The following is a 13,282-nucleotide window of genomic DNA, read 5'->3' on the forward strand; positions in this document are numbered from 1 at the left end:
TGCTACATCACAAAAGTAACACTCACCTAACTGAACTCAGCTCTGCCTTTAGGTGAGAAGTATCATCACTTGTCTGCAAGAGTTTTTGTGACTGAAGCTTGGTTTTTTCTTCAAGTGCTGCTATATCTTCCATTTGTGATGCAACCTTCTTCTTGAAAGTGAAGCATTCATTATCAAGCTGTTAAAAAAAACACAATAATGACTATGACCATTCAACATTTAAAAGTAAAATAAGATATCCCAAAAAGTACAAAGGAAAGACTTTGACTTTGACCCAAAGGAAAGATTGGGCTTAATTTTCCTGAGAAATTTAGTTGACCCATCAGGAATGGCTGCATTTCTCCCCAAAACTCTCAGGCAGCAAAGGACTACCATAAAGCATAGGAAAAATCAGCTATAGTTGAAGTCAGAAGTTTACATATACCTTAGCTAAATACATTTAAACTCAGTTTTTCACAATTCCTGACATTTAATCCTAGAAAACATTCCCTGTCTTAGGCCAGTTAGGAACACTACTTTATTTTAAGAATGTGAAATGTCAGAATGATAGTAGAGAGAATGATTTATTTCAGCTTTTATTTCTTTCATCACTTTCCCAGTGGGTCAGAAGTTTACGTACACTTTTGTTAGTATTTGGTAGCATTGCCTTTAAATTGTTTAACTTTGGTCAAGCATTTTGGATAGCCTTCCACAAGCTTCTCACAGTAAGTTGCTGGAATTTTGTTCCATTCTTCCAGACAGAACGGGTGTAACTGAGTCAGGTCTCTATTTCCTGAGGAGACTGAGGTCCTTTAACATCGGTTGGACGATGCTACGGATGTTCTACGAGTCTGTGGTGGCCAGTGCGATCATGTTTGCTGTTGTGTGCTGGGCAACAGGCTGAGGGTAGCAGACACCAACAGAATCAACAAACTCATTCGTAAGGCCAGTGATGTTGTGGGGATGGAACTGGACTCTCTGACAGTGGTGTCTGAAAAGAGGATGCTGTCCAAATTGCATGCCATCTTGGACAATGTCTCCCATCCACTACGTAATGTACTGGTTGGGCACAGGAGTACAGTCAGCCAGAGACTCATTCCACTGAGATGCAACACAGAGTGTCATAGGAAGTCATTCCTGCCTGTGGCCATCAAACTTTACAACTCCTCCCTTGGAGGGTCAGACACCCTGAGCCAATAGGCTGGTCCTGGACTTATTTCCTGGCATAATTTACATATTACTATTTAATTATTTATGGTTTTATTACTATTTATTTATGGTGCGACTGTAACGAAAACCAATTTCCCCTGGGATCAATAAAGTATGACTATGACTAGGTTTGTAGGCCTCCTTGCTCGTACACACTTTTTCAGTTCTGCCCACAAATTTTCTATCGGATTGAGGTCAGAAAATGATGTCAAGTCTGGTTCATCCTTGGAGCCATTTCCAAACACCTGAAGGTACCACGTTCATCTGTACAAACAATAGTACGCAAGTATAAACACCATGGGACCACGCAGCCATCATACCGGTCAGGAAGGAGACGCATTCTGTCTCCTGGAGATGAATGTACTTTGATGTGAAAAGTGCAAATCAATCCCAGAACAACAGCAAAGGACCTTGTGAAGATGCTGGAGGAAACAGGTAGACAAGTATCTATAGTCACAGTAAAACGAGTCCTATATCGACATAACCTGAAAGGAAGGACGAAGCCACTGCTCCAAAACTGCCATTTAAAAAAGCCAGACTACAGTTTGCAAGTGCACATGGGGACAAAGATCTTACTTTTTGGAGAAATGTCCTCTGGTCTGATGAAACAAAAATTGAACTGTTTGGCCATAATGACCATCGTAATGTTTGGAGGAAAAAGGGTGAGGCTTGCAAGCTGAAGAACACCATCCCAACCGTGAAGCATGGGGGTGGCAGCATCATGTTGTGGGGGTGCTTTGCTGCAGGAGGGACTGGTGCACTTCACAAAATAGATGGCATCATGAGGAAGGAAAATTATGTCGATATATTGAAGCAACATCTCAAGACATCAGCCGGGAAGTTAAAGTTTGGTCGCAAATGGGTCTTCCAAATGGACAATGACCCCAAGCATACCTCCAAAGTTGTGGCAAAATTGCTTTAGGACAACAAAGTCAAGTTATTGGAGTGGCCATCACAAAGCTCCTGACCTCATATCCGACAGAAAATTTGTGGGCAGAACTGAAAAAGCATGTGCGAGCAAGGAGGCCTACAAACCTGACTCAGTTACACCAGTTCTGTATGGAGGAATGGAACAAAATTCCAGCAACTTCCTGTGAGAAGCCTGTGGAAGGCTACCCAAAATGTATGACCCAAGTTAAACAATTTAAAGGCAATGCTACCAAATACTAACTAAGTGTATGTAAACTTCTGACCCACTGAGAAAGCGATGAAAGAAATAAAAGCTGAAATAAATCATTCTCTCTACTATTATTCTGACATTTCACATTCTTAAAATAGTGTTCCTAACTGACCTAAGACAGGGAATGTTTTCTAGGATTAAATGTCAGGAATTGTGAAAAACTGAGTTTAAATGTATTTGGCTAAAGTGTGTGTAAACTACTGACTTCAAATGTAAGTGAAGCTAAAGGTTCAAAAAACAGAAAATAATTAATATCTCAAATACTGATCATCAATGCACCGTAAGCATGTATCCAAGGACAATGCCTAGAAATCTTTTCATAATTAATCCTACATGGCAAACAAAAAAAGCACTTGATGAAGCTATTAAAATTAAGAATTGATGTTATCTACATAATTCAGTGCAACTGTATTTGCAACTTTCACAAATTTGCAGATGTGCTTACATAATGAGACAGCTTTAACAATAAAAGAACAGCCTATGCATTGCATGTTAAAAAACATTCAGATCCACACCATGTACAATTACCGCATTTACAGCATTTTGAAAAGGCAATTTAAAGTTGAAGAGACCTGAAGTTCTTTAAGCTTTCTCCAGAACATCTGCTTTTGAAAACACTCTACATGGCTTGATAGCCAGATTGCTGAGAAACACTTGCCTTCTTTTACCTACATTACTGGATACAATTGAACCTGTGGCAGGTGGTTCATTGATATCAATGGGAAGAAACAGCTTTGGACAGAAGTCATAGCAAAAGATAATTTCTTTTTAATATAAGTTAAATTGAGTCCACTGAAATGTACTCAATTGAATGGACACCGAAAGTCTAAGTCAGATACCCCTAGAGTACAGATTCATTACGCCTCTGGAGTGTGAATCTCCTCGAAAGTGGAAGACAAAAGACGACCAAAAACAACAGCACTGAAAACGCACCCCCACCCCTGCCTCACCGGCAGCATCACGTGGCTTTGCGTGAAATGAACCATTGAGGAATGTGCAGATGCTGCCCGTGAGACAGGTGTGGGGGTTCAATCTGCTCAGCAATGTACCTGAGCTGGCTGACATGTTTGCAGGTTCTTGATGGGGACTAGCTAGCTCTTACTCTGGTAACAGATCATCCAGATTTTAGGGCCTCTTTCATCGTCTCCTGCCACATATGATGGAAGTTGGTATCTCCCCTTTTCTTAGCTTAGCTTCATAGCTCTCTCTAATCTAAAGATCTTTAATAACAGTGGCAACTGTGCATATAAGATGATTCTCACGATAAGGCTGAATTATTCCTCTGAACAGAGAAAGAAAGAAGCAACTTCAATCACATCTGACAGATCATGATGAGAGTCTAAGATCCCAGCAATATATCAACTCAAGGAGCAGGCGCTGTCAGCCTCTGGCATTGGCAGCAGCAACAGTGTAGGTTAGCATACAGCCCTTCGCCTTTAATCTCTGCATTGAAACTACACCACTTGCCCCAGTCCACCAAGCACCTTAAGAATGGCAGTCTTAAGAAGCCATTGTGCATTGCCTTAGTGGCTCACTCCACCGTGCAGGAATGAGATTACTTTAACCATTTCATTGTTATAGGAGCACACTAGTTTTCCACAAGTTAACCATGATGGCAGAGTGTAACAGCAGCAGGGAATGTAGAATGTAATTTATGTCATTCCAAAACTGAGCATTCAGGATATGTTTTCAGAAATAAAAAGGGATCATTATTGTAATAAATGCAGAGAAGTGTTGACAGAGCTGGAACATTCCAGAATATCAATTGTTGCATTCCAAATCAGTTTCATTTGTCATTCTCAGCCACTCATGACTTCATATACAACAGATGTTCTTTTAAGGGGTATTATAGCGTAAATTCTGTGCTTAAGTAGTTAGGCTATAAAATGTATTTTAGATTATTCATAAAACTATCATTAACTTTGTTTGCCTTAGGATACTTACTTCATACACTTTATTTTCCAACTGTAACATTTGCTGCTCCATCTGCTTTGTGTTAAAATCAGATGTTTCAAGGATACCCTAATACAAAAAAAAAGATTTGTACAATTCAAACTGAGCCTTTAGTTTTGCATTTTTGAATAAAGTTTATTATTTAAGAATATATACACATTTATTTTGCTTCAAAACTTACATATTTTACCAGATTTTCCAGGTACTTGCAGCCTTTAAGGGTAGCATATAAAATTAAGCCCCTTGATTACAAAATATATTGATACCTGGAAATTCTGCTCTGTAGGACTGCAAGGCAAAACTCCCTCATGCATTGCCTCAACTTAAATAATTTGTATGTTTTTTTTTACAGGTAATCCTCATGTTATGACCCTTACTAATACAAATATTCACACTTATGGAATCACAATTCACCACCCAAAATAGGAGTTACACAAAATTTGCTCAAATGGAATTTCTTGTGTGAATATAAATTAGTAAAGAAAAATAAACACAAAATGCAAAATATAAAAATGCTGTCTTATTTTTTCCAAATTGCATTTCTTGAAGTGCATGCAGATAAAGCAGCTTTTTTCCCCAGTGCAGTGGGTTCATTTTGCTGACTAGCAGCAGCCTGATAGTTTCCATACAACTTAGCCAAAAAATTTAAATACAATTTGTAAATTTAATTAACCACAAAAAGAAATTTCAATAAATATAAAAACTGTTATTTTACGAAGTTTTTTGTAGTTTTGGAGGAATAAATCCCCTCTGTAACAAGTTTTATGAAGATCTCGACAGTGCTTATGAGCAATGTAAATCTCAGGATATAAAACTAGTCATGGGAGATTTTAACGCCTAAGTTGGACAGGAAAGGGTTGATAACATCATAGGACCCTTTGGATTAGGGGAGAAAAATGAAAATAGAGAAAGGTTTACTGATTGGTGCGTCAGTAACAACCAAATGATCACCAATACTTGGTATAAAAACCATCCACGTAGATTGCGTACTTGGATTAGCCCTGGAGATAGAACAAGGAATCAAATAGATTTCATTACCATCAATGAACGCTTTAGAAATAATATCACAAATTCTAAGCCTACCCAGGAGCAGATTGTGGTTCAGATCACCATTCAGTAATAGCTGCCATTAAAACAAAATCAAAGAAACTGAAACGTGAAAAAAGAGAAAGAAGTCTATATTGGGAGAACTTTAAAAAGATAGCATATTTAAGCAACAATTCAAGACAGCTGTAGAAGAAACACCTCAACGAAAACATAACACCTATTTGGGACAGATTTAAATATGCTAGACAGCGATCAGCAGAGCAGATAATCCCAGTACAAGAAATCCAACACACCAACAAGGGGTGGATAACCCAAGAAATTCTAGATCTGATGGAACAAAGAAGGTTAGTGAAGAATAATGCAGAGCTAGACAGACGACCAGACAATTGTGCAATATTGCAAAGGAAGAATGGCTGAATCAAAAATGCAATGCAGTAGAAGGCCATATTAACAACAGCCAAGAAATGCACAAGATAGTTAAGGAAATTACTGGAATTAAGAAAACCTCCTCTATATGATGCATATTATCAGCAGACGGATCCATACTAACAGATCCAGATAAAGTATGTGACAGGTGGATTCAGTATATAGAGCAGCTGTTTGAGGATAATAGAGGGGATCCCCCAGATATTAATTACCCTAATTCTGGCCCACCTATTACCAAAGAAGAACTAACTAAAGCAATGAAAAGCATGAAACATGGTAAAGCCACTGGACCTGATGAAATTTCAGTGGAAATGATACAAGCCCTAGAAGATCTGGGCATAGATATTGTTTTTGGACTGTTTAATGGCATATATGAGTCTGGTGTATTGTCTGACGATCTCTTGAAATAGTATTTATAACTCTGCCAAAAATTCCTGGAACTATTGATTGTGAAAATTATAGAACACTCAGTCTTATGAGTCACATAATAAAGATTTTGTTGAGAATTGTTCTGCGTCAAATTAAAAACACGTTAAGGCCAGAAACTTCTAAACTGCAATATGGGTTTATTGAGGATAGAAGAACTAGGAACGCAATTTTCATACTACAAGTGCTTTCAGAAAGGGCAACTGAATATCAAAATAATGTCTTTTTATGCTTTATTGATTTCACTAAAGCATTTGACAAAGTGCAACCTGAAAAATTATTTCAAATTCTCGCTAAACATTGATGGAAGGGACCAACAATTGCTTCAAAATTTATATGGGAACCAAACGGCGGCGGTAAAAATTGATGATAATATAAGCAGTTGAACTAAAATTCAAAGAGGAGTTAGACAGGGATGCGTTGCCTCACCGGAATTATTTAATACTTATAGTGAAATGATTCTCAGAGAAATAGAAGACCTAGATGGGATAAAAATTGGAGGTGTTAACATCAACAATATAAAATATGCAGACAATACCACCCTAACAGCAAGTGCTGCAGAAGACCTACAAATCTTCCTAGACAAAGTAGTACAAACAAGTACAGATTTTCGTCTAACCATCAACTGTAAAAAAAACCAAATGTATGGTAATATCAAAACAGCAGGATGCTCCCAACTGCCAATTGTACATCGGTAACCAAGAGATTGAACAAAAGACCAGCTTTAATTACCTTGGTAGCTTTATATCACAAGATGCTAGAAGTAAAGTAGAAATAAAAAGAAGAATTGCCATTGCCAAAACCAAGTTCCAAAAAATGAAACCCATTTTTACTAACAGACACATTTCTATAACAACAAGGCTTAGGCTACTAAAATGTTACATCTGGTCAATCTTGCTGTATGCTTCCAAAACATGGACTATAACACCAGAACTGCGAAGAAACTTAGAAGCAATAGAAATGTGGTTTCTTAGAAGAATGCTGAAAATATCATATAGAGATAGGGTAACTAATGAGACAGTACTCCAACATGCCCATATAAAAAGATCTTTAATGAGAACATTGAATGAGAGGAAGCTTAAATTCCTGGGCCATGTCATCAGAAAGGGAGAAATAGAATGCCTTACATTATAAGGCTGTATGCCTGGGAAACGTGGAAGAGGAAGGCAAAGAAGAAAATATATGGACACTGTGAAAGAACTAACACGTCTAAGTGTGTGAGATATCATTGATGCTGTGTGGGATCGTTCGATGTGGAAAGCCATGATTGCCCAAGCGTGTAACAAGTAAGGCACATGAAGTAGTAGTAACATGGGGTTCTCCTGTAGTTATTCATTCACAGGATTAAAGTTTAATTCCCCTCCTTAATCATGGAGATCTATTACAACAATTCAACAGTTTTATAATCATCATTAATAACAGCAGCAATTTTTTTTATTATTCAAAATTTATTCATATTACTGGAATTAAATTCCCTGTTTATCCAAGAGTGATAGAAACTTGTGTCTCTGGATCAGTATGCCAGTTTCACAAAGCTATTATTAGATTTACTTCATAAAATACCTTCATTCTCTCTCTCAGATCATCTCTCTCAGCTGTTATTCTCTTCAATTTTGCTTTAGCTTCAACTTTTTCTTCTTCCATACGCATTTTACATATTGGTGATATTAGCATCTCCTTTTTTAATTTGTCCAATTCATCTTGATTCTGGAACCAATTCCAATTTAAGGAAATCCTTTATCAGTAATTTTCAACAAATTATTTATACTGATAATTTCTGCACAAGCTAAAATTGCCAGCATCTTAGCATGCAAGATGGTATGAAGTATTGCTGAAGTACAATGGGTACACTAAGGAGTTGAGGCATGAGGCATACGTTACACCCACTGTGTACCGCAATCAGTTGAAGTGTTTAATGTACTGATATCTGCACAACAGACATGGCTGGATTTATTAAAAAATTCAACATTTAAAAAATGATATGTTCCCACTGCCAGAACTCCTTGCGGATGCTGTGCTCCTGAAATTACGACAGTTTAACCATAAAGCATCCATGTTATAGCTTATTCACAGAACGTACGCAGCGTGTCAAACATAAAAACTAATCTACCATTCTCTCTACATCCTCCCGCTGAGCCATTTTGGATTTTATTAGTCATATGCCTTTAAATTTCATGGGATTTAAATTTCAAAGCTAGGGCTTGATATCCACTCAATAACTATCTGTGGATGAACACATTTATGAGACCTGCAGTGTACTACTTGATGTTTTGTTAAATATATCACATTCCTCAGGACTATCCCTGTGGTGCCCAGAAAATCACAAATCCACTATGTGGATATTGTTGCATTTGGCAAACACTCAGTTGATCTGCAGCCAGGTTCATGGGGGTGGGGTATAGGAGAAAGAGGACGCATGGGGGGTGGGGGGGGGGGTCAACAGCTCATGGGAATCGAAGAAGGGTGCACTGAGAGGAATTTCCAGGCCTTGCCAAGTGATTGTACACTGTTTTACCATTCATGACATTACTTCAGTCTTTAATACAATGGGTAAATTTAGAAATTGTCTTGCTGCAAGTCTATGGCCCATTGGTGAGATAACATCTAGTCTATTGTTTACTGCTTTGGTCTCTGTACATTTTTAAGAAGACAGTGGCCAGAGTAAAATATGACCCTTTACAACTGAACAGTAATATTGTTATGGACCCCCAAAAAAGCCAAAAATTACCATGAGAGTTTGATGGCTAATCAAAAGCTTTTCACATAGACCTAAATTTCCTTAACCATGACCTCTAATCAGCCTCATGTACAAGTTCCAAGCATCATATTTCTATCAGCTATTCTGCATTGACTGTTGTGCAATGAACCAGAATTGATTAGAGAACTTAAGGAAAAGGAATCCTTAAAGGCCAGTGATGATAACATAATAGACTTCACCCTGAAGTTTGAAAAGGAGAAGCTGAAGTCAGATGTATCAGTATTACAGTGGAGTAAAAGGGATTACAGAGGCATGAGAGAGGAGCTGATCAAAACTGATTGGAAGGGAACACTAGCAGGGATGACAGCAGAGCAACTACAGGAGCAATTTGGAAGGCACAGCAGAGATACATTCCAAAGTAGTAGTAGTATTCTAAAGGCAGGATGGCACAAGCACTATGCTGGAAGTTCAAGAATGTCAAGGGGCAGAAGTGAATGAAGTTGCCATTACTACAAGTTGCCACAAGTGTCTGTTGGGCCTGCTTCTTTTTATGTGACATGTCAATGATGGATGACAGAATTGATGGTGATGTGACAAAATTTGCAGACAATACGAAGATAGGTAAAGTGGCAGGTACTATTGTGGAAGTAGAGGCTAGAGAAGGACTTAGATTAGGAGAATCGTCAAAAGTGGCAGATGGAACACAGTGTCTGGAAATGTACAGTCATACACTCTGGTAGAAGAAATAAAAGTGCAGACTATTTTCTAAATGGAATGAAAATTCCAAAAAATTGAAGTATAAAGGGACTTGAGACTCCTTGTGCAGGATTTCCTAAAGGTTAATTTGCAGGTTGAGTTGGTGGTGAGCAAGGCAAATGCATTGTTGAGGCTTTAAAAGGCTCTGGTGAGGTCCTAATTTGGAATATTGTGCGCAGTTCTGGGCCCCTTATCTGGGAAACAATGTGCTGACATTGGACAGGGTTCAAAGGAGGCTCACAAAATTGATTCCGGGATTGAAAGGCTTATCACATGAGGAACGTTTGATGGCTCTAGGCCTGCACTCACTTGAATTCAGAAGAATGAGGGGGGATCTCATTGAAACCAATTGAATCTTAAAAGGTCTTGATAGAGTGGATGCAGAAAGGATGTTTCCTATGATGGAGGAGTCTAAGACCAGAGGAGACAGCCTCAGAACAGAGGGATGTTCAATGATTCCAATAAATATCAGAGAATGTATATAAAATGCAAACAGAAATTCTTAGTTTTCGTAGACATCCACAAAACAGGAGAAAATCCCCAAAGAATGCAAGAAAACCATTAGAACCCCAAAAGCCCTAACCCCCTCCTACACACAAGCAGCAGCAGAACATAAATCCTCCCCCCCCCCTGTTCTAGCAGGAAATATCAATGACCACCACCCACCAACAAGCAATAGCAAAACCCAAAAGAGCCCACGATTTGCAGTCCAACATAAACTATAGTCCATAACCCAGCACTTCCACACATCACAGGCTGTCTCTTACTAAAGAGGGACACAGAAATGTCCATTTAGAATAGAGATAAGGAATTCCTTTCACTGTAGAGTGTTGAATCTGTGGAATTCATTGTTACTGGTGGCCGTGGAGGCCAAGTCATTGGGTATATTTAAAGCAAAGATTGAGAGATTCTGGAGTAGTCAGGGAGAAGACAGGAGAATGGGGCCAAGAGGGAAACGGATCAGCCATGATGAAATGGCAGAGCAGACTCAATGGGCCAAACGGTCTAATTCTGCTCCCAAATCTTATGGTCTTTAAAGATTGAGAAACAATATAATTTATAACTGGCCTTATTGTAAATTCTCTGAGCTATACAAGCTGAATGGATTTCTTACCATATACAAATGAAAAATTCACACATTCATTCTTATTCCGTCAATACCTGCTCACATATCATAAGCAATTTGTCTCGCTCTGTTGTCAGAACCTTGACATTCGACTGGATTTCTGCCATGTGTTGCTCGAATTTGTCAAGCACTGATTGCAACTCATCACGCTCTCTGATAACCTGCAACAATTCTGAGCTGAGGCTACTACTCTGTAGAAAGAAAGAAATTACACTTTAACGACATTTTCTCAATATGGTATTAAAAGGTATAGGTTCTAAGGAGTCATGTGAGCCTCAGGCCCGATCTCTGATAGCATATGACAGCTTGCCATTGTCAGAAGTTTTTGAACCGTCTTGTAAACATTCCCCCCATAATTTGAGAAATTAAAGATTTATTCAAATAGATTTTAGTAATTAAAGAAACTTAAAGCATTTACAAATTTCTGAAATAAAATTGGATCGAATTAATTTTTTTGTATCTTTTAGAATGAAGAAATTACATTCTTTTGACTCTTATTTCCATTAATAATAAATAAGCAACTTGTCACACTCAGTTATCAGCACCCTGACACTTGTTTGGCTATTTGATACATTGTCCAATTGTGACCTTGATCAAAATGGGATAAAACTCTTATCTTTGTCCAGTTAAAGAACATTGGTCTGAAATGTCAACTTTGGTTCTCTCACCACAGAGAATTGCTGGCGTTTTGTATTTTCATATCAAATTTTCAGCATCTGCAGAATTTTGCGTTTATGTTTGTATTTAACTTGTTTTCATTACTTGGAATACCCACCATGAAGTGGTGTCCTCACCAAAAGATTCTGATTCTTTTACTTTACCTTCATTGCTTTTTGTTACCCTTTCCCTATTTGATCAAATATTTACCAAAACTTGCTCCCATAACTATATCCTCTTTCTGAACAACCATTTCCAACACCTAACTCACTCCATATAGATAACACATTCCATCTTTTGTAATTCAGAACCAGCAATGATGAGAGATTATGTTTTAATATATGAATTAGGAGTAGGTGTGGAGCATTTCACTCCCTAAGTCTTCTCTACTATTTAAAAAACAACTTCAAACCCACATTTCCATCTACCAGCTGTAACCTTTCATTGCTTGCTTATGTCTTAAAAATATTCGAAGACCCTGCTTCCTCCACCATTTCCAGAGCTTCAAAGACTCAATCCTCTGAAAGAAAAATTCATTTAATCTCCAACTTAAATGTGTGATCCCTTATTTTTAAAGTGACCACTCCTCCTATTTTCCCCTTAAAAAAAAGCATCTTATGAACTAGTCGCAAGACAGTTTGTGAACCCTTTGCAATTACATGATTTTCTGCATTAACTACTCATAAGATGTAGTTGGATCTTCATCTAAGTCACAATAATTGACAAATCTGCTTAAACGAATAACACAAAAACAATTGTACTTTCCATGTCTTTATTAAACACTTTAATAAACAATTTAATCATTCACAGTCCAGGCTGGAAAAAGTATGTGAATCCTTGTATTTAATAACTGCTAGAACCTCCTTTGGCAGCAATAACCTCCACCAAACGTTTCCTGTAGCTGCTGATCAGACTTGCACAATAGCGAGGAGGAAGTTTAGACCATTCCTCCATACAAAACGGTTTCAGTTCATCAATATTTCTGTGATACCTTGCATGAACAGCCCCCTTCAGGTCATGCCACAGCATCTCAATTTGGTTAAGGTCTGGACTCTGACTTGGCCATTCCAAAAAATGAATTTTCTTCTTTTTAAACCATTATGTTGTTGATTTAATCGTGTTTCAGATGAGTGTCTCGTTGCATCATCCAACTTCTATTAAGCTTCAGGCGACAGACCACTACCCTGACATTCTCCTGTAAAATGTCGATACAATTTTGAATTCATAGTTCTCAATGATTGCCAGCTGTAGGGCCCTGAGGCAGCAAAGCAGCCCCAAACTATGATGCTCCTTCCTTTCTTTCTTTTTAAATCTTTTTATTAATTTTTCAAAATTATAAACTCAATAACAAAGTTGGTACAGAGATTGGAAAAATGTTCATCAGCATATATAAAATGAATTTTAAGTAACATAGATATAAAAGACTTCCAAACTCATAATGAGATTAATCATTAAAAAAAGAAATAAAAAAATATATATATAAACAAAAAAAACCCCAAAAAAAAGCAAAACAGGGCTAGACCAACAGCTTGTATCAGACACGTTCAATAATGTCGTGAACTCTGCTCCTCTCATCATATAATTTAAGTTTAGAAAAAAGATTCGGAAAGGTTAGATTACATCATATGAAAACGTTGCATAAAAGGTTTCCAAGTTTCTTCAAATTTAACCGAAGGGTCAAAAATATCACTGCTAATTTTTTCTAAATTTAAACTTAATATGGTTTGAGAAAACCATTGGAATGTAGTTGGAGGATTAGTTTCCTTCCAGTTCAACAAAATAGATCTTCTCGCCATTAAAGTAACAAAAGCTATCATTCAACAGG

At 37.6% G+C, this 13,282-nt stretch overlaps 1 protein-coding gene across 5 annotated transcripts in view; it reads right to left on the reverse strand.

Moving 5' to 3' along the window:
- cep135 (centrosomal protein 135) overlaps window positions 1–13,282 on the reverse strand; it is a 134,199-nt gene that overhangs the window by 60,683 nt on the left and 60,234 nt on the right. For 4 of the 5 annotated variants that reach the window (XM_063043105.1, XM_063043104.1, XM_063043102.1 and 1 more), the window contains 4 exons: window positions 10,836–10,991; window positions 7,784–7,927; window positions 4,313–4,390; window positions 27–178 (listed from right to left, as the gene is read on the reverse strand). In XM_063043105.1, coding sequence (XP_062899175.1) covers window positions 27–178; window positions 4,313–4,390; window positions 7,784–7,927; window positions 10,836–10,991 — 530 coding nt within the window. The remainder of the gene's footprint in view (window positions 1–26; window positions 179–4,312; window positions 4,391–7,783; window positions 7,928–10,835; window positions 10,992–13,282) is intronic. The other variant, XM_063043103.1, reaches the window with a different exon arrangement.

Source organism: Mobula hypostoma, chromosome 3 (genome assembly GCF_963921235.1).
Source record: "Mobula hypostoma chromosome 3, sMobHyp1.1, whole genome shotgun sequence".
Classification (NCBI taxonomy): Eukaryota; Metazoa; Chordata; class Chondrichthyes; order Myliobatiformes; family Myliobatidae; genus Mobula; species Mobula hypostoma.